At 40.4% G+C, this 23,390-nt stretch overlaps 3 protein-coding genes across 4 annotated transcripts; 1 reads left to right on the forward strand and 2 right to left on the reverse strand.

The window, feature by feature from the left end:
- Nucleotides 1-518: 518 nt before the first annotated feature.
- fkbp4 (FKBP prolyl isomerase 4) lies at nt 519-6,565 on the reverse strand. The gene is made up of 11 exons (XM_029433550.1): nt 6,071-6,565; nt 5,352-5,496; nt 5,124-5,266; nt 4,860-4,980; nt 3,419-3,575; nt 3,030-3,120; nt 2,815-2,898; nt 2,543-2,728; nt 2,204-2,347; nt 1,824-1,919; nt 519-1,721 (listed from the first exon to the last, which is right to left on the reverse strand). Exons 1-11 carry the CDS (start codon nt 6,167-6,169, stop codon nt 1,620-1,622), a joined length of 1,368 nt encoding a protein of 455 aa, XP_029289410.1. The 5' UTR covers nt 6,170-6,565; the 3' UTR covers nt 519-1,619.
- A 237-nt stretch (nt 6,566-6,802) lies between these two features.
- On the forward strand, nt 6,803-15,585 carry ddx11 (DEAD/H (Asp-Glu-Ala-Asp/His) box helicase 11). 2 transcript variants are annotated; one of them, XM_029433548.1, is made up of 28 exons: nt 6,803-6,947; nt 7,449-7,591; nt 7,692-7,907; nt 8,018-8,104; nt 8,195-8,331; nt 8,416-8,473; nt 8,599-8,706; nt 8,831-8,918; nt 9,305-9,507; nt 9,612-9,686; nt 9,918-9,995; nt 10,084-10,130; nt 10,223-10,302; nt 10,415-10,456; nt 10,540-10,607; nt 10,685-10,723; nt 10,825-10,963; nt 11,870-12,001; nt 12,089-12,201; nt 12,283-12,355; nt 12,903-13,006; nt 13,111-13,260; nt 13,383-13,451; nt 13,579-13,679; nt 13,777-13,861; nt 13,978-14,053; nt 14,523-14,677; nt 14,774-15,585. In XM_029433548.1, exons 2-28 carry the CDS (start codon nt 7,463-7,465, stop codon nt 14,804-14,806), a joined length of 2,685 nt encoding a protein of 894 aa, XP_029289408.1. In that variant the 5' UTR covers nt 6,803-6,947; nt 7,449-7,462; the 3' UTR covers nt 14,807-15,585. The 2 variants fall into 2 exon arrangements, with proteins under 2 accessions (XP_029289408.1, XP_029289407.1); XM_029433547.1 differs by lacking the exon at nt 9,612-9,686 and having other exon boundaries at nt 6,828-6,947.
- On the reverse strand, nt 15,223-23,371 carry wash1 (WAS protein family homolog 1). The gene is made up of 11 exons (XM_029433549.1): nt 23,215-23,371; nt 21,758-21,898; nt 20,497-20,608; nt 20,246-20,392; nt 18,059-18,195; nt 17,828-17,963; nt 17,523-17,718; nt 16,926-17,102; nt 16,542-16,700; nt 16,016-16,087; nt 15,223-15,925 (listed from the first exon to the last, which is right to left on the reverse strand). Exons 1-11 carry the CDS (start codon nt 23,220-23,222, stop codon nt 15,783-15,785), a joined length of 1,428 nt encoding a protein of 475 aa, XP_029289409.1. The 5' UTR covers nt 23,223-23,371; the 3' UTR covers nt 15,223-15,782.
- Nucleotides 23,372-23,390: the final 19 nt, after the last annotated feature.

A 23,390-nucleotide genomic window follows, 5' to 3' on the forward strand; every position in this document is an offset into this window, starting at 1 on the left:
TAATGCCTTGTTCAATATTAGCTCCTGCTAGACTGCAGTGTTATTAGCTCTGTAAGCAGAAACTAAGCCTAAACAGATTCCTAACCTTTTTGTCCATCCAGGGTTTGTGGTTGGTGGACCACTCGGATTTCCTAAGCGGTGGCAACATTTTAGGACAGTACTGACAAGGTGTACTGTTCTAGGTCTATGACTCCAGTCTGTGCTCTCAAATCAGTCCTGTAGTTGTGATACTGCTGCCTCAGGCCAAACTCAAACCACTACAGTAGCCAGTTTAACCATGTTGTAAGATGGCATCATTACCAAAGAGATAATGTCGTAAGTGGTAGCATTGGACAGCTTTGTTTGCAGTCTACATTGGTGTAAACTTGGTCTAATTGTTCCTGGTTGGGTGTTTAACATTTGGAGAACGATCTGGGGAGAACTATTTTGAGGTTTGTCTGATTGAATCCCCCTGCTACTAAACATATATAAACAGTTAAGAATATCACACACACACACACACACACACACACACACAATCAAGTTGTAGCTATTGTTTATTACATCTTTCTGTCAAGCAGTGACCCTTCCAAAAGACAAAGATAAATTCAACACACAACCTGGTTTTAAATTAGCTCCCTAGTTCAGTTTCCGCTCCACGCTACAGGTGCTGTTGAACGGGGCTTACATCTTCTGGTGTACCGTTTTTACCAGCCTGAATCTGAAGAGCCATACATGCACACATTCATACATGTACTTTTTATTTTTTACAGCAAATTAAGACTAAGACTTAACTGTTTTATAACGTTGGTGTGTCCAGGAGAAGCTAATTCATGTCCTGCTTTAAAATGCAAATATTCCAGTTAAGTAATTAGTTGTATTCATCATTTTGAGAACAATACACAAGTCACAAGAACAACACTGGGAAGAAAAAAAGAAAAAAGTACAAAGTCAATATTTCCTAAGTTAAGGTGAACAGTCCTGTACCCTGGGGGCTATAGGGGAGCTCTATTTTAAGATTGAGAGAGAGAAGCTCGAAGCTATTCCAGGCTAACGTCTTATTACTCCAACTATCCACAGTGCTGCTACATACGTACTTTGGGACACAAGTCACTCTAACATTCAGACACATCATATCTATGCACACAACCATCACAACTCCATGAATTGATCAGTAGGCCCATGAGGAGTGTTCGATGGATAGCATAAAACGTGAGAAGGGGTAGAGGACAGAGGGTAGTGCAAGGTGGATGGTCTAGCCCTTGACGGGTGAAATTCTGCACTTACCCAAAATGCTGTGAAAACACATGCACAGTTGAAATCTGTCCGTTGAAAGGGTTCAGGGGTGGGGTTGTGGCACACAATTCATTATTAAAACCACATCCCACAGTGCCATCAGCTGCCACAGCAAAAAGCCCAGACACAAAGAAAGCCAGCGGAGACACTAACAAGTCAGTGCTCTCGTTGACACACACACACACACACACACACACACACACACACACACACACACACACACACACACACACACACACACACACACACACACACACACACACACACACACACACACACACACACACACACGGCTGAAGTTACAAAAGTCTGAAGTACATATGAACTGCAAGTCGCATCTTCATCTACGCCTTTGCGTCACTCGCAACTTCCTTTTCTCCGTTTTCAACTTCCATGTCATCGTTGATGTTCTCCTTGCTCTCACTCTTCCCCATCTCTAGTTCTTTCTGTTCACGAGAAGAGAGAAAAAACAAATCATATCAGCATTTTTTCTCAACGCATGTTTATCCCACCCTCTTGTGGCCGTTTCAGAAAACACAATGCTTCACCTTTGAATCTCTCTCTGCAAATTTCTGGAACATGTTGGCGTAGATGCGTTTGTCCTTCTCATGCTGCGCCTTGATATGTTTCTGACAAAGACCCACCTAGCAGAATATAATGAAGAGAGAATGGAGAGGTTAGGCAACAATATTTTCAGATATGGCTCAGGTACAGCCAAAGGTTATAATACAATGTAAAACAACACAATGTCTTCATATTATTGTACTGCAGTTCAACCAGATACATCATCAGCTAAATTGATAAGCAACATATCTTGTGGCTTTGGCTTTGTAGTGTAAAAATGTTCACAACGCAATTAAGATTGTTGGTTTCACAACCAGGAAATGAATGCAGCGGCAACTGTTTGTTTGATTAAATGGCATTATACCTGGCTCTTGGCAGCCTTGTTGGCCGGATACAGTTGAACAACCTGCTGGAAATCATCTCTTGCTTTGTCAAACTCCTTCATACCAAACAGTGCCTCTCCCCTTCGGAACAAAGCCTTCTCATTAGATGCATCCAACTCCAGAGCCTGTAATCATTAACAGATTATAGTGAAATGCTTACAGTACTTACATTAGAAATAAAAGCTGTCAAACATATAACAGACATTTGTACAAACTATACTCAACATAAAAATGATTAAACTTTAAAACACCAAAAATGTCTAACCTGCTAAATACAGAGTTATTTGTTGTCAAATGTGTAAACAATACATATTAAATACCTTGCCACAGTTCTCTAGGGCTTGGCTTGGCTCCAGTAGTTTAAGGTAGCACATGGCCAAGTTCAGATTTGCTGCCAGCCGCAAAGCTTTTGCGATCTTCTCATCCTCCTCTGACAAACCAGTTTCATTTTCCAGCCATGATACAATCCTTTTGTACTGCACGGACGCCTGCTTGTATTTTCCCTCCTGAAGCATATGAAATCAGTGCATGAGAAAACATGAAAAAGTATACTCTCTGTAGTTATGTGCTTTGTAAATACCCCACTGCTCACCTTAAAATACTGTGTTCCCTTCTCTTTGACAATGCTGCTCTGTTCCAGCTTCTCTACGGTGTTCATCTCCCATGACTCCTTAGCCTAAAGGAAACAAAACACATTAAAATCACTTCTTTAAAAAAACAAAAGGGGGACATGTCGCTGTACACAACTGACTAATTTGTAAACTAAAGCCATGTTGTGTTTGCAACTCAGCAACATGATCTGTTTACCTTCTCAAAGGCTGCCAGCTTGATCTTGTATTGCAGTGTTGCTCCGCCAGGAATGTTATATTTTGCATTGCCTGCATTCCCAAAGCCATATCTGCAAAGTAAAGACACTTATCATCAATATCCTGCAGTGCTGTGTATAAATACTGTATTACTAGTTTCCGTTTAACTAATAAAACAGCACTGCCTATCTTTTGATCGAGTTGGCCAAATTTCAGTATTGTTATCCATTAGTCGAAACACTAGGATTGTTTTATTGCCCAATTAGAGATTCAACACACAACAGTTCATCTTGAGAGATCTAAATAAACACATGAATGATCTGATAGAAGGAAAACACCGACTATTGCAGCACAAAAACAATAAGTATTTCCAGGTACATGTAATCATACTTAGGCTTAATATGGAAGAGTGCCTCCTCTCCCTGCTCCATCGCCATTATAGCTTTCTCCACTCCAACTGGAAAGCGAAGACCCTCTCCATCTCCAATCTCAAACTTCAACTCTCTCTCGTCAAACACACGCCCATCACAGGAACCCTCCACAGTTACTGAAAGGGGTTGAAAAATGCTGGGGTTAGCTTCTGCTACAAATCAGACTCTTGATTTAGCCACAAACCTGTCAGCATGCAGTATATTGACAGCTGTTTTGAAATGGCAGCTGAGGACAAATAATGCAATTTAGTGCAACAGTTAATACATTTATTTTTGCTTCGTTAAGCATGCCTTTAAATGTATCATAGCAAAGTTAGCTTACGGTATATGCACTGTAAATAAATTACAGTAAAGTAATCCCACAATCTTACATAGGTGGTGTAAACTATTTAAAATAAACTAACCCTTTAAATGCTGCCAGTCAATAGCAACAATACTAGGCCTATAAAGTTAAAATCTGTCAAATTTGAACCCTGCGTAGGCTTTGCTTGAAAGGGAGAACATGTGCTTTGCAAAACCTTTTGCCAGTTGTGTTTACAGTGGAAGGGAGGTATATTATTTTAAACTTCAGAATTCAACAGAAAAAGCATTGAAGTGTCAAACTCTCTCCCCTACTAAAATTGAAAGGTGGTTGTGAACGTTTGTAAAACAACAGTTATTAATAGCCTCCAGCAGGTGCAAGCTTTTAAGTCCAGGAAAAAATAACCAAGAGTCCTCAAATAGTCCTCTTCTCTAGTCCCAATCTATATGCTCATGTCATAAACACTCATTTTTGCCAAAATAAGACTTGCGTATTGCTACAAGTACTTGCAAAGATTGATGGAGAAGACCAGGAGGACTAGTTTGAAGGCACTACAGCAGTTTGTGGTTACTTGAGTAAGAATTTTATAATTCTTGAAAGTGAACTGCCTGCAGGAAAAATGTGCTCTTCCATCTTGGTGCAATCAACATAAATTTAACCTGATTCAGGCCTCTGCTATCCATAGAGGATGTAACTAAAGACGTTGTCCAGCCACCTTTCAAGCCTACAGTGGATCCTTAAAAAGGCAATGAATTCATTAATCTAAAAATAAGGCCTTAAATTAGTATTAAAATGTCTTCAACCAATCTTTCAAAAGTCTTAAAAATGCTAAGATTTGAGCGTTAAACTTTTGGTCTGAGCTCTTGGTTGAGGCTTAATACAGAAAGTGGACTGCCATTACTATTGTTATAAAAGTGTGACTCATTGACATTGTTTCATAAGGCCTAGACCTGCTCTCGCATTAAAATAAACACCAACTCAGCTTTCTAAGAACAGGGGTAAATCAAATTTAAATTTAAATGTACAAAATTGCCTCCACTTATTAGCAGGTGCATTTTTTCAATGTTATTAAAGAAATAGCTGTGTCTGGATTAGTTACCATCAATAGAAGCTCCTTCATTAGGCTTAGAATAACCCTGCCCTTTAGTAATAATACGGCGGATGATTCCTCCATCCTCTCCCTCAGTGATGTCCTCGCCTCGAAAATCAAACAGTTCCACCTAAAAGCGTGCAGATGTGTAAATGAATATCCTCTCACACTCATAAAAGAATCATAGTATACTGCATTGCATTTGAACTACAAGGTAGTAAACTATTTAAAGTATAAAATGGATAATCAAAGTCTGATAACACAGACACTTACCTCAAAAATCAGAGTGGCGTTGGGTGGTATCTTGGGTGGACTTCCTGCAGATCCATAAGCGTATTCTGGCTTACAGATGAGCTGGCACAACTCACCCACTTTCATTGTGGCTACACCGATGTCCCATGCCTTAATTACTTGACCTAAACACAAAGAAAACTGATTACCAACACTGGCTATGCAAGGATGAAGGTGAATGTTCATGTCTCTGCTAGATATGAAACCAACCTTTGCCCAACTCAAAGGAAAACTTCTCTCCTCTGTCTCGGCTGGAGTCAAAATGAGAACCATCAAAAAGTGTGCCCACATAATGTACAAACACTTTGTCACCGGTCATAGGCAGCTCTGTGCCTGTGCCTTCCCTTTTCACCAGCTGGAAAAACAGACATCAACATGAGAATTTATCATAAAACCAGTAGGGAATTAAAAAAACAACAACAAAGAGTCATCTCAGCAACGGGCATGCAAAGCCAGCTCCCACATTTGTATACGCACCCTGCAGTCTGGTGCTTTGTATCATAGGAGACAAAGCTGCCAAATCCTTGTGAATGAACGTGAGCTGTAAACCCGTGTGTGTGTGTGTGTGTGTGTGTGTGTGTGTGTGTGTGTGTGTGTGTGTGTGTGTGTGCGTGCGTGAGTGGATATTAAATGCCCCCATCAGCATTAGTAGTTTTAGCTTTAAGTATGTCTGCAGGGCTCTAGATCCTTCTAGAAATGTGGACAGTTGAGATGGCTTATTAATGTTACCCATGTTGTTGACAGCCTTACTAGAAGTTAGCTATGAAATCAATTGTACAAAACAAGATAAACATTGTAGCTTGCATAAGCTGTTTATTATTGAGAGTGCACGTTAGCTTACGCTAGCCTATCCAAACGAGTACACAAGCAGCCAGCCAACCACTCAGCTAGCTGGAATAATATACAGAACAAAAAAAACTATCTCCTACCTTTAAAACACCCCCTTCTTTCTTTGGTGTGATGTCCTCTCCCTCCATCGGGATGGTGTGTTGTCCTTCACTTGTCTGCTCCTCTGCAGTCATTGTCATGAAGCAGATTTCCCCCTCCTACTCTTCTGATCTGCACCACAATTCAAACTAACACTGGCTAATAGTAGCGATGGCTAAAGCTAACTACTTCTCACACCACGCCAAGTGAAGCAAGAAACAACCTGACTAACGCTAGCTAGCTAACTAACGTTGGTTAATGCTCTTCACCAGCCTTACTTACTTGCGAATGCTACTGTAAATAAAATATACGTTACAGCTTCCAGCTAGCTGCACTGACACCGAGCTATCGTTGTGCACCAATCACACTTGTATCCGAGCAGAATACGAGCTTTCGGTAACGTTACTTGAGGTCCACGTTGTCTTGCAGTCTGGCATCTGACAAGCGCTTAAAAAAGAGCAGAGAATTTTCCAGACATTCTAGGAGGAACCAGGGGATGAACCCGCGTTGGTGGCGTTACTTTTACCTCAGAAGCATCTCCCGGAAAGGCGGTGCACCTACGAAGTTCAGAGCAAATGTATAATTTACAGATATATACGTATATAATTAAGAGTGTACTTAGTTTAAATATTATGTAATAACCAAACAGTCCCACGTTAATGGCAAACAAAGACCATACGTGTACATAGCCCCGTCCACGCAAGCACTACATAACAATAAAACATGCACTCATTGGTGTATCTAGCTCCCTATTGGTCAGATTCCCTCTCTGTCTCTTGGCGCGGTTGTTGAATACCCGGGAGATAAACGTAATAACCTCTATTATAATAACACAAAGTAAAATCTCCCTTTTTAAGGATAACGTTATCATTCTGCGAGGTAAGAAAATGTTATATGGCAACCATCTCTGTAAAGATCACGATTAGCTGTAGATATAAGACGTCAGCTGATAATGTGATAGGCTACAAGTTAGCTAGCTAATGTTATGAAGTCGAGACAGCTAAGTTAACGCCAGTTTAACCTAAATTAGTGATCCAGTTTTAGTTTCAAGGTAACTTAACAGGTGGAAGTGACAACGTTTAAATTCAAATGTTAGCTGCTTGACAAAACATTGTAGACGAATTTGAAATAGCTTAAGATAAATGATGATTAACTTCATTGTGGTACATAACGAAAACTCAAACAGAAATGTGTTAGGTCTTTGATAAGATTGATCTGCACAAAAGCAGAATGTGTCTCCTGTTCGTGTGATTCATTTTAGACACAACATCACTATCAGGAGTTGAGACTTGTAGCTAATACAGGCCAGTCTAAACACTCTGTGAAAGCTGTTCAGTTGATCAAGGGGCTCATTTGTTGACCCTTTACGTCACCTTCCAGAGAGATTCACGAGCATGGAGAATGGCAGGGCCCAATTTCCATTTCCCTACCAGCCCTACAACATCCAGGAACAGTTCATGCAAGCCCTGTACAGTGTACTTGACCAGGGCAAAGTTGGAATCTTTGAAAGTCCAACTGGGACGGTGTGTACACGTGTGCATGTACTGTATACATGAAAGATTACAGCTGAAGCCATTGGATTTTATTGATAATTTTGTGTTTTCAACATGTCCTTTAAAACAGGGAAAGTCTCTGAGTCTGATATGTGGAGCGCTGAGCTGGCTCACAGACTTTGAGGAGAAGAGAAGACAGGAGGCAGCTGCTCTTCTGCATGAAGGAGAAGCAGCTCTTTCCACTTCTGCTGCTCAGTCCTCCACTACCAGCTCCTCCGCAGAGCCGGACTGGATTACTGATTTTGTACAAAAAAAGGCAGAACGGGATTTGGTTTCAAAGTTGAAGGTAAAAATGTCAATGCATTTCAGATGTGACCTTGGCGTGGATCTCTGGGAATTTCGGCTTCTCACCTGCTCAGCTTTTGAATATCATTGAATGTTTTTTTTGTGTCTCAGGAAGAAGAATTGAAAAGAAAGAAAAGGGAAGAACGATTAGAATTGATCAGAAATAACGTTCAACTAAAGTATGCAATGAAAAGAAAAGTAAGTGATCAGTGATCAGAAATCAGAAATGTACCCAAAAATTACAATTACTTTAAATCAAGTCTCTTCAACTCATATGAATTTCTGTAGAGCTGTGAAGATGAAGAGGCAATCAAATTGATTCAACTCAGTAAAGAGGAACAAACCGAGACACAAGGAGATCAAGAGGACGAGGAGCTTATCATCGCAGAATATGAGAGCGATGACGAGTCAAAGACCAAGAGCAGGTGAGAGCAGCCATTTATTTGGTTATCAACAGTATCAAATGTTACATCACAGTGAAAGACAATGACAGCAGGGTGCGTTTGCAGATTTTCTGGTATTGAGGATGACGCAGACGACGAACTGGTTGAAGAACATGTTACTAAGGTGTGTGAGAGAGACATTTCACATTGTAACTGTGAGGATGAGTTTACACTGATGTAAAACATAATAATAATAATAATGAGTGTCACACATTACCCTGAAGTTTTATACATATGCATGTTCTGTAGATTTACTACTGCAGTCGCACTCACTCCCAGCTGGCCCAATTTGTCCATGAGGTTCAAAAGAGCCCCTTCAGCAAGGACATCAGTCTGGTCACACTGGGCTCACGGCAGGTATGTGTACACACACGCATATATACACAAAGACTATCGGTAAAAGAGTTAGATTGAGTATATTTGGTTACATCTCATCTATTGTGATTATTTCTATAGTTATGTGTTTAATTTTGCTTTCCAGAATCTGTGTATCAACGATGAGGTGCGCCGCCTGGGCAGCATCCAGCGCATTAACGACCGCTGCATGGAGATGCAGAAAAACAAACATGGTGAGAGCCCCTCGCATTCCAGCTCCAAAACTACTGATCTTAAAGAAGAAGATTTCCAGATAACTTGAAGCTTGTAAGAGATTTCTTACTTTTAACATTTTTATTGAACTTTTATTTGAACCAGGAGGGTTTTGTTGAGATTTAAAGACATTTTTCAAGACTGTCCTGGTCCAATATAAGCAGCAATAGCAAAGATTTACCGACAAACAACATTAGACAGACAATACAGAACATGCAACAAATTAGAATTAAACAGCAATGCCATGATAGAATGAATAATGTCTGTAATGCAATAAATTAACCCATAACCCAAGAGTTGTCTTAATAACATAACGATGATTAACGTCAGTTTCGCTTACAACGCTGCCTGTTCTGTCATTTTGTAGAAAAGCCGCATCATGACGAGGGTGTAAAACGAAAGCGAGGCCCAGCAAAGACTGCGTGTCTCTATAATAAAGCTTCAGCACTGCAGCAGATGAGGGACAACGTTCTCGGTAAAGTGCACGATATAGAGCAGATGCTGAAGCTGGGCAGAGAGAAGCACTCGTGTCCTTACTACGCCACACGCCTCTCTGTTCCCCCTGCACAGGTAACACCGTCCTAAATTATTTTTTATTTGTTCATTAACTTTTTGTCAGCAAATTGAGGTTTCAGTTGTAATATGTACGGTGTATGTTTATTGTGTCTGCATAGTTGGTGGTGTTGCCCTATCAGATTTTGCTTCATGAAGCTACAAGAAGGGCAGCAGGGGTCAAGCTGGAGGGGCAGGTCGGGGTCTTTTTGATTCTATCATAGATTTGTTTCTGTTCAGCAATTGTCATACTTATCATGGGAATCTAAAAAAACAAAAACATTTTTAACATTTGAAATGCCCTCGTAAGGTTTAAAACAAAAATGTTCACAAGTAGTGTAACCGCTAGCACACAACAATAATGTTTCTGAACATATAAAGACAGGATGATACTTTCCTCAATCTCAACAACTTGAACTTTTTTACAGGTGGTGATCATAGATGAAGCTCACAATCTTAGTGACACGCTCTCCTGTATACACAGTGCAGAGCTCAATGGAGCGCAGGTAAACACATTCATACACATCATGTATGAAATGTAGGTGTAAATTAAGCGTGTCTCTGCAATATGCTAAACTGTGAATCTTTTCACAGCTTTGTCGTGCCCACTCGCAGCTCACCCAGTATGCCGACCGCTATAAGTGCGTATACACACACACAGACTCGCACAATGCACTCATTCACAAATTCACTATTGTATCTCCCTCCTGACTTTATGTTTCTACAACATCAGGAGCAGACTGAAGGCAAAGAACCTGATGTACATCAAACAGATTCTGTTTGTGATTGAGGGGCTTGTCCGGGTGCTAGGAGGTGAGTGTGTTTGGGCTAAAATTAGTTTTTCTGATTTGTAGTTTATTGCCAGTTGGTAGGACGGGGATTTTTCTGGACATTTCCAATTATAATGTACACGTTATCCTTGCAGGTAAGGTGGGGCAAAATCCACAGAGCCAGACTACACAAACAGGTTAGTAAATAATACACACACATGACACACACTACAACACATCCAAGAAGATTTCCAACCAGTCATGTTTCTTTATCTTTTAGGAACTGAAATGCTCACCATTAACAACTTTCTCTTCAAGGCTCAGATTGACAACATCAACTTGTTTAAGGTAGTTGAAGGTGTTACAATCGTGGCTTCTTAACACCATATGCAACCTGCAAACTGATTCTTTCATTGTCACTTTAGTTACCGAGATACTTTGAGAAGAGCATGATCAGCAGAAAAGTAAGTATAATATGTTTGTATGTGTTGATTAATGCCTCATATAAATGTTCAGCGATCCACTGTTAAATCAAATGAACCCCACGCGTGTCTTCTCTCTGCAGCTGGGTGGCTTCGTGGAGAAGTACGCAGGATCAGGTGTGAGTCTGCACACTCAGAGCAGCTTAAACAAGGAGAACCGACGCACAGAGGGCTTAAACCGCTACCTTCAAACGCTGCAGAGCAACCAGGGCACTGCACCAGGTCAGCCAAGTCACCCACACATTAAAAAGAAATAGATGAATATCATCATTGCAGACTTACGGTAGCTACATGAAACCATTTATTAAAAGAAACGGGATCCTGTTCAGTCATGAGAAAAGCTTGGACTTTCTTCTGGAGAGACATTTTAGAACTTTACATGGAATAAGTGCTTATGCAGACAGTACCCACAGTGTAACTACTAAAAGAAAAACCTCCCACGTTTCCTTGTTTGTAAATTGCACAAGCAAAGGAATAGATATGTGTGCTGTTATCACCTGGGAAACTAGCGTGTTGCTTAAAAGAAGACATGTGCTTTGGTTAAGCTGGATCTAAGTTGCATGTGCAGATATTATTTCCCTTTTCACACCATAACCATGCCCCTCACATCCAGCCATTTCCACACACTTTGCAATCAACAGACACTGAACAATGTAGTATTATAGTTTAGTTTATAGTTTAGTTTATTTGCATTTATATATAAAAAAAGACAGGAAAAAGTTAAGGACAATTTAAAACTATGTGCAGGAGAGGTTAGATGCCAAAAGTGGTTTATGAAGACACTTCCCTATTAAATATGAATAGTCATAACCCAGATAAAAACTCAATTTGCATATTGCTTTAAAGTTACAAGACTAAGCAGTAATACATTGATAGAAATGTATAATTTACCTAGAAGTTAATGTTTAAAGTTGAGTTGAATTACTATGAAATCCATTAAGTATTATAAATATTTGCTAATCAGTCTTTTTCAGATGTTTTTTGAATGATAATATAGATGTTGGATGTAGGTTGCTCTAAACACAAGGTCTGTATTTCGATGAATATTTAACAATTTAGCAACAATGTAGCATTCCTCTAGTGTTGTTCATTTTGATTGATCTCTTCCGTCTGCTCCCATGTGTGCAGTGTCTTCAGCAGACCAGCAGGAGTCAGAGGCAGAGAAAGTGCTGTCTGCATCTCCCATGATGCAGGTGGAGGGTTTCTTCATGGCTCTCACCAACAGCAACACTGACGGCCGAGTGGCGGTGCACAGACAAGGTACCGTTTTAAAAAAACACAACTCCAAATAAAGGGCGGTAATGAAATCAAAGTGTTAATAAAATCCCCCCAATGTTTTACGCCCAGGTACTGTGTCAGAGAGCAGTGTCAAGTTCCTGCTGTTGAATCCAGCGGTCCACTTTGCCCAGGTGCTGAAGCAGTGCAGAGCAGTCGTCCTCGCAGGAGGAACCATGCAGCCTGTAAGTTATTTTTAAATCCACTAAGAATGAACAAAGCCTTTGCTGTGCACGTTGTATCATTCTGAAAGATGTGATATGTAGGTTTCAGATTTAAAAAAAGAGCTATTGTTTTCTGCCGGAGTGGGAGAGGAGCGCATTACTGAGTTTTCCTGCGGTGAGTGGCCCATTTTTATAACATGGAAGTACTTTGTGGAGTTTCTCTTTTGTTAGTGATGTGTTTATCAATATTTCTGTGTGTGGGAGTTTTTTGATGAATAATATAATGGCTTGACAAAAAACTCAAATAACAATCGATTTTAGTACGAGTGCTAATTCTTCCAGCGGGTTCAGAGGAATCATGTCATGAACTTGCATCTGGTTCGAGTTATGGAGGTTATACTAGAACTGAAGAGATAATAAGAATGATGCCATCTTGTGAACTAAACCATGTATTAATTCTCTACTTGAACAAAATGTTTGTATCATAAGCCAACTATACCATACACAAATATATAGACGTGCTATTACTGTGTCCTCGGACTCACTAGATCTGTGTGAAATTTAAACTCAAGTTATCTTAGTTGAATAGTGCATTCGTGTTATGTGCTGTCGGAACTGTATTGTATATGGATTATTGTTTCACGTAAAAGTATTTTATGTTTGTTTTGTTATATTTAAGTCAATAAAATCACTTTCTTTATTGCTGGTAACTTTGTCTGTAGGTCATGTAATTCCTCCCGAGAACATTCTTCCCCTCGTCTTGTGCAGCGGTCCATCCGGTCAGGAGCTGGATTTTACTTTCCAAAACAGAGACTCTCCACGCATGGTAACAGACACAAATACTATTTTATTAGGTTCTTGCTGTAATATTGACGACTAGAGGCTGCATTGTTTACACAAGCACTCCTGCAAATATGTGCCTGTTGACAGATGGACGAGACGGGGCGCGTTCTCTCCAACATTTGTAACGTGGTCCCGGGCGGGGTCGTGTGCTTCTTCCCTTCTTATGAGTACTCGAGGCGGATCGTTTCTCACTGGGAGGCCAGCGGTGCACTGACTCGTCTGGCTAACAAGAAGAAGGTACGTCACCCTAGGAGGCCGCCTTCATCATGCCTTAACTCGAAGGGTGGCACAATATTTTCAGGGACTTAAAGTGAATTTTCCCAACAGTCTCTAAGCAGCTATCACAATTACTTTCTCAGATCTTCCAGGAGCCAAAGAAAGCCAACCAGGTTGAACAGGTGCTGAGCGAGTTCTCCCGCTGTATCCAGGTAAAACTCACTGCTCAAACATCTTCCCTCGTAAAGCCCATAGAAGACACGTTCATAATGAGGGATTGCCGCTACGATTGACACTCACATACATTACTATTGGCATGTCTCTTTTCCTTTTTGTTAGAGGTGTGCTGCGGACGTCGGCGGGCTCACAGGAGCATTGCTGTTCTCTGTGGTCGGAGGAAAAATGAGCGAGGGCATCAACTTCTCCGATGACCTGGGCAGGTGTGTGCAATTTGTGAGCACATCGAAAGCCGGCAGTTGCACGCTGTATTAAAGCATAGGATACTAAATGCTCTTTTCTGTGTGCATGTGATGACAGGTGTGTGGTGATGGTGGGAATGCCATATCCCAACATCAAATCCCCAGAGCTGCAGGAAAAGATGTCCTATCTGGACAAACACCTGGTGAGACTCTGAACTGTCCTCCATGTACCCAGAAACCTGGCTAAACGAGCAGAAGGTCACAGCAGTGTTGAGATGAAGCGCATCATCTGTCTCATCAGTTTTGTTTGTTTCTTTAGCCTCACAGTGGAGGGAAGAGCCCTGGCCAAGCACTAATAGAAAACCACTGCATGAAGGCTGTCAATCAATCCATAGGTAACGATGCAATATATACATTATTCATGACAACACATATGATAAAAATAATTAACAATGAATTATTGAGGGAACACTTTTCTTTGGAACATCTGCCAACAAATACTTAAGAGTATTGGGAACATTGCAATAGTTTATTAGTTGAAACTCAACAGTTTTGCTTCGTCTTCGTAGATGCAGATCATCTGTAGAGTAAATGTGACTATTCATAAACATACCTACTGGAACCACAAATGAGCACAGTGAGTAGTTCAACTCAAAGAATATGTCGGTATGTTCATGTGACACACAGATTGTTTAAAGATAATCTGATAAACAGTTGAATCTCAACTACTAAGCTGCTGAACATATACTCTATAAAGTATTTGTAGGCAGACTGTCCAAATAAAGTGTTACCATTATTATTATTATTATTATTGGTATATTAGTATGATCAGTATTCAAATGCTTTGACTTAATCTGCCCAAAGGAAGAGCTATCCGTCACCGTGGCGACTATTCCTCCATTGTGCTGTGTGACAGACGTTACTCTCGACCTGCTACGCTCTCTAAACTTCCCACGTGGATCAAAGAGCGCACCAGCACACACACAACGTTTGGCCCTGCTTTTGCCGCCTTACGGAAGGTGAGCAGCAAGTCCGCTCATGTATCCGCACTTAAAACCACTGTGTTATGACTAAAACGTGTTCATATGTTGTCTCTGTATATTCTTCTTTCCTAGTTCTTCCTGGAGAAAAAGCAGAAGCAGGTGTAGCGTCTCCTCCACTGGGCTAAAAGACATTTCCCAAGACCAAAGTTAGGAAAAACTTTGAGGAACAGCGGCCACTGTGCAGATTTAGCGACCCAAAACTTTTTTCTAATAAAAGAATATTGAAATATAATTCGAGGGCTTCTATAATAAGTTCCTTATCGCAAGATTGCCAAAGCCCTTTTATTTGTGTTTCCATTCTTGAACATTTTGAAGCCATCAGACCTCTGAGAGCTTCTGGCTGGAGTTCAAAGGTCAACCAGGAAGGCTGTTTCTCAGTAAATCATACTTGCTTTATTTTACATTTAAAATCTTGCCTGTTACATTTAAAATCTTGCCTGTTTCTTGTGTTCTGACTTTGGCTTCCTAATATCTCTGGTTCAGAGAAGTGAAGACGAATTAGAGAATAATGAACACAAGTATATGATGTCACACTGCAAGGGACAAAGGGACATTTATCAGATTGACTCGGGTGTATCAGTCCTGCCATGTCTTTGAATTCAGCCTGGAATATGTTGAGATGAATTACTGATGAATATATTCCACAGAAATCAAGAACAGCACCGGCAGAGGAATCCATATAACTGATTTGACCATGAAGAAGAGATTAAATATTTAAAACATTCAATGTTAAGTGTTATATAATGCAAACATTATGTTTATTTAAGATGTTAGTGAAGTTTTACATGATTTCAGTAAGTGTTCTAATAATATCTGATTGGTTAATTTTATGAAAACATGTTTTGCAATGAATGTGATTATCAATAAATTGTTTTATTATAAGAGATTTAGTGGTTTTAGTTTTGTTAAACCAATGCATTTCATTATGAAGCCAATTATTGGCCATTTTACACTGAAAGCTTCTGTTAGAGAACTTTTTATAATAAGTGATTGGAGGAAAATGTAAGTCCTTTGTACACAATCTTATGAGACTATTGAATGCTTCCATTGATAGTGCTTCAAGTGTTCATGGTCCATCGCGTTATGCTTCCCAGTCGTCATCGTCTGTTGCCGCATGGGGGGCAGGAAGTGGTGGGATGACATCTGACATTCTGGCAAATGCACCGCCGGCACCAGCGGGCGCGTCACTTAACTCCCCGCCTGCTGGACCCTTACCAGATATGCCTACAGAGGGAACAGTACACATTATTTACTGTGTGCAGTTCCAACCACCTGCATCAGTATTATGTCTTCTGACATAAAAGGGATCCTCACCTTTCCTTCGCATGGCAAGTTTATTGAAGAGATCAGACATAAAGTCTCCACCACTAGCAGCCGCTCCCACTGCTGTGAGACAAAGACAGACAGTTACTAAGTAATCATACAATCAGTATATCTTTTTTTTTTAATTAGTAGAGCTGTGAAACATTTTTTAGTCAGACCCCAGTGCACATAATTAAAGCAAGACTTGTTATCTGGTTAGTTGGTATAAGGCGCTCTCTCTAAATATGACATGGCCAGCCAACTGGAAATCAAGCCAAAGATATGATAACAAATTAAATTAGGACATGTCAACTATTTAATTAAGTTAACATTTATTAAGCGAAGGTCACAAAGCCATGGACTTGATGATAACCATATGAGATATATACACAAACGCTAACATCCTGACTGACTGCTAACTAGGGCCTGGTCACGCTGGGCGTTGATTGCATGACCTTCTCATCATTGTTAAAGCTGCTTCGTGTAGCAGTTACTAAAACACGAGTAGAACCACATCCCCACTCAAACAATCAGACACCTTGCTCTTGCTCCTTCTGTTTCTTCTTCTCCATCTTGCGCTCTTTAATGTCGCGTAACTTGGCTTTGCCGATGCCTCCGGCGTTGCGGATGGACTCCAGGAGATTGGCACGGCCGTCTGGCGGCCCAACCACCCCGGAGGGTGCAACAGACACAGGGCCTGCAGAGAGAGGAGACAGTCAGGGGTGGCAGGGTAATTTGGGTTTAAGCCCATTAAGATCAAGGACATTCTGAAGTAAGTTTTTTGTGTGTGTGTGTGTGTGTGTGTGTGTGTGTGTGTGTGTGTGTGTGTGTGTGTGTGTGTGTTTTGGACCCTTTAATACATTGTCAAGCTAGATCATATTGCAGTCTGTAGTGTGTAGCCACTTCAAGGTTGGAAACAAACCTGAACTCGCCGCTTGAGAGACTTGTGTGGGGCTGTCAACAGGAGGGGGGGGTGGAGGAGGAGGAGGAGGAGGAGGCGGAGGAGGGGGCGCTCCTGCAGTAATGGCGGGAGCGAGTGCAGGCTCAGGAGGAGGGGGAGGTGGTGGAGGAGGTGGAACATTAAGTTGGAGCTGAAATCCTGAAAGAAAAATAGATAAGAAAGAACATGAGCTTCCGAACACTAAACAGAAAGCAGGTAGTACCTAAGCCACAATAACATGGTGAAAAGTGTATAGATTAAGGGAAGAGGTTTCACGCGCCTCACAGGGAGTTGCAGGCCCGGTGTTCTCAGAGTAGAGCAATCAAGTATCGAGAGAGACTTCAAAGTCTTGGTCCAAAGTATACAGGAGCACACGGATTTAAGGAAACAAACATTAATAGAAGACTAACGTTTCGACGGCAGGTGCCTCTTCATCAGAGTCCTGGTGTTGTTGAAACGTTAGTCTCCTCATAATGTTTGTTGCCTTTAATCGTGTGCTCCAGTATACTTTGAACCAGGTCGCTGAAGTTTCTCCTGATAGTGAATTGTGCGTGTGTTTAAGTGTGTGTATATGTGTACCGTGTGCGTCGCTCTCCTCAGAGAAGGAAGGCAGATCCGGGATGTTGTGTGTGGGACCTGATGGGGCAAAGCCGGGCCCGAGGTCTGCGCTGTAGGACAGGTCGTCTGCGATGCCTGGCAGGTCAGGAAGGTAGGATGGCACATCTATCTCGGGCACCCGGCCCAGGTCTGGCACATAGAAATAAGACTCTGCTGTCTATTAGAGAAAAAAGATTATATAGAGACAACATTGGTCATTAAATGTATCATTACCAACTATCAAATTAGAAATGTGTTTTACTTAGCACTTAGGGTATTTGAGGTACCTGTCTCTCCAGTTGCTCTCTCTTCGTGATGGACAACGGTGCATCAAACGGCTTCTGTTCTTTTTCTGTCTCTAGTGTTGTGTGTGTTTTTGTCACTGCTCCCGCCAGAGGATCAAGGAACACATACTTCTTATATCTTTAAAAGCACACAAATCCAAAGACATGAAGAAAAGACTTAACTCTAATCCGTGTTTACAGTTAGCATCTGTGTCTGTGTGTTTGTGGACTCACAGGTTCTCTGTAGTATTAAAGAGCAACAGGGAGCTGACAGATGAGATATTGCATGGAAGACTGCCCAGCCCCTCCTCTGTCTCATCCTCAGACTTCTTCTTCTTTCTCACACACACTGGGAAATATATCAATTTCTCCTGAAAGGAAGACGTACAGACATAGAGTGAGAGGCAGATCGGTAAAATGTCAACTAAATATTGAATAACGCAAATCACAAATGCCACCAAAGTGCTCCAGCACGCAGATGCACGCACACGCGCGAGACTTCTTTGGGATATTGAATAATGTATTTCTGCATCAGAGAAAATTGCCAGCAGTGTTTTCATTTCTTCATTTCTCTCTCTCTGACGAATACACACAAATACAAACACAAAATAACAACACTAGACGCAGCAGAATATATGCTGGTTTTAGTAAAGTTTCCTATGATGGTAATGGAAAAAGTGTGGTGTTTGCTATAAATAATGCAGGAGCCTGAGCTGAGCCGTGCAAAACCACTTAGGAAAACACTATCACACATTTCACTTTTCAATATGTCTATCTTGTTTTCCCCTGGTTTTACCTCCTAATCGAGCATCAACTTTGGAGCTAATATAAAATTGGTCTGATGTGCCGTCAGTGTTGCTGATGTAACCTGTCCTGGCCCGATGAATATTATATCCAAAAACGACATACCATGGGGCCCATTACGGCCAATGTGACATTTCATTAAGTGGATGTCAGTTGATTATTTAAATTGCTGTGAAGAATTGAGACTTACATGGATGAAAGTTTATCAGTGCTGGTGTTTAATATGGATGCTGCTAAACATGAGATCATGATGTATGTGTAATGGTTAGTTAGCATAACAAAATAGCAGAACATTTGGCATGCAGATAGTAACACAGAAATGTGAAGCGTACTTTATAACAGGGTTGTATCATTTGTTGTGTAAACTTATCAAAGTTTTAGTTTGTGTGGACCTGAAGGTCGGCTCTGCCTGTTTGGTTTTGAAGTAGGCAGGTATTTATCCAAACTCAGACGGTAGTGTTTCTGCATACTTAGACGTTATTAGATCAGAAGAACCTTGCCCGTTGGGAATTACCATGACATGTGACCAAAACCTGGCTCTCAAAGCATGTGCAGGAAATTATGTGCATTTTAAGGTAAAAATGGTAGAAAGGTTTTTAGGTTTTTTTCCATAAGAGCCATCCCTCTTTCGCTGCTGATCCAGGTCTGGGTCATTTTAAGTTAGGCAAAACAGCAAGATGTCCTTCCCTGCCTCCCCGAAGGACCCTGAGGTAATTCCATATCAGACAGGATATATAATACCTCTTCAGGGAGGCGTCCAGGAGACAGATCACTTCAACTTGGTACTCAGAAGCACGTCCACTTCTCCTTCTGGATATCTGAGCTTTTAACCCTGCCCCTAAGGTTGAGCGCAGGCAAAGAAGGGTCATTTACGCTACTTCTTTTATTAATTCTCATTGCTCAGAATTCAGGATTATAGGTAAGGGTTTGGACTGTAGATTCAGTGGTTTACCTTCTGGCTCAGCTAATGCTTCACACCTTCATCACTGTGGACGCCCCAATGACAATAGACATCGGAAACATTGCCTATGGACTAGCAGAAATAGGGGGTGACATTCATTTATATATATTTTTAAAAGAGGACTGGAGACTATATTCCAATATCGAGGTATCTCACTGCTCATCCTACGCAGAAATTCATATGCCAGGGGGAAGAAAAGAAGACCTTGGATTGTGGAGGAGCAAGGTGGACTCAGTCCTGGTCATGGGACAGAGGACCGGCTCTTAACTCCTGCATAAATACTGATGGGCATGTTTGCCCCTACAGTCAACATCAATATGGAGGAGTTGAGACTTCCACTCCATGCACTACTGTCCTCGTTTGACCAGAGTGAGAGCTGTGTCATATTTCTCAGCAGTAAGATAAAAGCCATGGAAATGGAAATTAATCATGCATCTATTTATCCCTTTTTTGAACCCGCAGTTTTAGCAGTGTCAGCTGTATAAAGAGGCCCTAACACTATCAGGCTAGCACACACTTTCTTCTCTTTTATATTAGTTATGGCTAGTGAGCTTCAGGACATGAGATGTAGAACACAGAAACCATGGGTCTCCTAACAAGTCACTATTGTTGCATTAGCTCTTTGTGTAATCAGCATTTTAATGTATTTCCCCCACCTGCAAGGCCTTCTCATCAAAAGGTCGAAGTTTATTCTGTATCCTGTGTCGGGGGCGAGTTTGTGAGGAGGGGTCTGTAGCCTCAATAAAGATGGATGTGTAATCCTGAAGTCGATCCGGGGCAGGGTACTTGGCACTGGAGAAAACCTATATGCACAAAAAGGAACTGATCTAACGTACAGACACAGTGTCTCTTTCATAGGTGCAATATACTGTAGAAAGTTGCCTGTGAAGTGGAGGTGCTTTGTTACCTTGGTGGCCTTCTTACTGCCTTTGATTTTGTCGACACGGGCCTGAGCTAGTCTGATCCGATCAGTGACGGTCTGCAGCTGGCGGCGGTTTTTCTCTACACTGTCAGACACCCTGGAAGCAACACACATATACACACCAACATGAATATGGACATACAAACATGGAGGAAAACATGTCTGAGACCATATTACACAATCCAATATGGAGCATAACTTGAGATACCCTAATCCACATTTCCTTCTTTGCAGGGCGCTGAATCCCAAGAATTAATTAATAAAATAATTGTAGACTTTAATATGATGTGCAAGTATCACACAGCTGTTTTTGCACACTAAATGTATTAATCATTTGACATCAATCATATAATTACAAACAAATCATCTTTCAAAAGGTTGTATTGGCAAAACAATTTTGTTAATAAAGACACTTCCTCTATTTTCAAGGTGCCAGACAGGACCATCTTCTCTACAAATAGGTGCTGTGGCATTAAATGTGGCTTAGAATCTGGAGTTGACTGTGCAATCCAAAAATGACATTATTTTTATGTTCATTAATACTTGTGATACCAACAACCTTTTTGATTGCTGTTTTGTGGTTTAAAAGTTTGTTGACTGGCCTTGTTTTTGTCTCCCTGGTAGTGTCAAAACTCACTCTACTTTGTGGCTTTTTAAAATGATTTAACTACAAAATGAATGACTTGATGTAAAAATAATAATTAATAGATTAACTGGCAGCCTGATTAAAAACAGCCCTGAACAGGAGCATTAGGTCTTTGGAAAATGGATAAACAGAAAAATAATTGATCCTCTACTATTCATTTAATAATGAATTAATCTCTCAATAATTCAATTTGTTTTGTAATGCATTTAGTAAAATGTCAAACGTGATGAAAATGTTTTATCTATCAGAAGTTACATAAAACAAAGATATGCAAGCAAAACTTGTAAAATAACAAGCATGTTAACTGATGTAAAAATAATTGATAATTTGTTTAACTTTCCTTTGCACTACTAATGCATGATAATAATAATAATAATAATAATAATAATAAATTGTATTTGTAAAGCGCCTTTCAAAGCTAAAAGCAATCTCAAGGCGCTCAAGGTTATGCATACCATGTTAACATTATGTTAACATAATAGTATACAAGTGACACATCCTTATGCAATTGAGAATTGTCATAGCAATGGTTTTCATTGTCCCTACCTCTAGTTCCGTGTGTGTGTGTGTGTGTGTGTGTGTGTGTGTGTGTGTGTTTGCCTTCTAAAAATATCCGTAGAGATGGTTTCCAGGTAGAGTAATGCATCTGCTATCTGATGGACAGCCTCCTCTCTCCTCAGGTCTGGCTGGATGAGAGGCACGGAGTACACTTGGCCATCCAGGCAGTGCTTCTGGGTCATCCTGAAACACAGATTAAAGTGTATAATCAACAACAAGGATATGTGCAGTGAGCACAGTCGAACTCTGATTCTGGCCTTGGGATCAGTATGACATTATTCCAATAAATCAAACTTTGTATCTATCAGTGATGATAGAAAAAGTGGAGGAGAATGTGTGGAAATGTTGATAGTCAAAGAGTCAGCCAACTCTTTCACAGTGATGCTCAGTGGTGGAATGTAACCAAGTTCATTTACTCAAGTACTGTACTTAAGTACAAATTAGAGGTACTTGTAATTTACTTGAGTATTTCCAATTTATGCAACTTTACACTTCTACTCCACGTCAGAGGCAAATATTGTACTTTTCACTCAGTTACTTTTAAGATTACAGTTGTTCATGCCCTTCCTGTCCAGTGAAAACCATGTATCCCCAGCTATGTTCATTTAGAATATTTGTGATAAACTGAAGTATGAAATGTACCTTTAAGGGTTGAGATTATCCTCCTACTTCTTAAACTAAATAAAATGTTTAAACCCTCTTGGATCAGATGGAAAATGCATCTGTTTTTCTGAGCTCATGAAAAAGGAAATGTGGTTCTCATAGGACACAATGATGTTACAAACATATGATAATCTTATATAATATGATGCATTGCTGTAAATTAAACTACCCAACAGTATATAAAGCGGTTAAGATGAGCACAACCATAAACATCTACAGCAGTGAAATGCAACATAAACATAAGTGCAGCAGATATATTAATCCAAAAACATTATATATAATAGTAAAACTTCGACAGAAAACATTTGACTGCACAATGACTACTTTTATTTAAGTACTTTAAGTACATTTAGCTGATACTACTTACTTACTCTTACTTAAATAATCGTTTTACTTGTAGTGGAGTCTTTTCACAGTGTGGTATTAGTAATTTTACTGAAGTAAAGGATCTGAAATCTGCTTTTTGTTAGATCCAACACAACAAAACTGTCATAACGTTATTTAGTGCCAGTATCGTGAACTGGCCCACACTCCTCGTCCTCATCTGACTCTCACATGACAATGCATGACAACCGCATCAACGTAACTATAAAGCTATGAGACCTTTTTTGTTTCTGTTTCAATGTGTACAATGGCTCAAGTTTACCCCCGCAGCTGTATATGGTTATATCAACAGCTAACAGCTAATGAACCTGCACTTAGACTGTTTACAACAAAGATATTCCACAAAATAATACTCTTATGTCAAATGAAAGCCTGCAATGCTAAAGAAAGAATCACCGTGAGCCTTATATGTTATACTAAAACATGTAATCGTATGAACATGTTAGTCTTACCTGACCATGAGTGTTGTTTACTTGTTTATAGTTACGGAAATGTTATAATAAGAAGCAGCTCGGCTATCGGTGCTAGCATCCGAGCTACTGATTAGCAAAACAACGGCTCTGTACTTCCGCATTCCTGTGACATGTGACCATGCCGAAGGTGCCTTCGCGTTCTCTAAACAAATGTG

Source organism: Cottoperca gobio, chromosome 6 (assembly GCF_900634415.1).
Source record: "Cottoperca gobio chromosome 6, fCotGob3.1, whole genome shotgun sequence".
Taxonomy (NCBI): Eukaryota; Metazoa; Chordata; class Actinopteri; order Perciformes; family Bovichtidae; genus Cottoperca; species Cottoperca gobio.

Excerpts from the sequence above, each read along its gene's own strand:
- fkbp4 (XM_029433550.1), bottom strand. The coding sequence starts at position 6,169 with ATGACAATGACTGCAGAGGAGCAGACAAGTGAAGGACAACACACCATC. Across the intron at positions 5,497-6,070 it reads AAGAAGGGGGTGTTTTAAAG|CTGGTGAAAAGGGAAGGCAC; the intron begins GTAGGAGATAGT and ends CTGTTTTTCCAG. Across the intron at positions 3,121-3,418 it reads CTCTTCCATATTAAGCCTAA|ATATGGCTTTGGGAATGCAG; the intron begins GTATGATTACAT and ends TTTACTTTGCAG.
- ddx11 (XM_029433548.1), top strand. The coding sequence starts at position 7,463 with ATGGAGAATGGCAGGGCCCAATTTCCATTTCCCTACCAGCCCTACAAC. Across the intron at positions 8,474-8,598 it reads TTGAAGAACATGTTACTAAG|ATTTACTACTGCAGTCGCAC; the intron begins GTGTGTGAGAGA and ends CATGTTCTGTAG. Across the intron at positions 8,707-8,830 it reads TCACACTGGGCTCACGGCAG|AATCTGTGTATCAACGATGA; the intron begins GTATGTGTACAC and ends TTTGCTTTCCAG.
- wash1 (XM_029433549.1), bottom strand. Across the intron at positions 20,393-20,496 it reads GCAGTAAGAAGGCCACCAAG|GTTTTCTCCAGTGCCAAGTA; the intron begins GTAACAAAGCAC and ends TTGTGCATATAG. Across the intron at positions 16,088-16,541 it reads ACAGAAGGAGCAAGAGCAAG|CAGTGGGAGCGGCTGCTAGT; the intron begins GTGTCTGATTGT and ends TTTGTCTCACAG.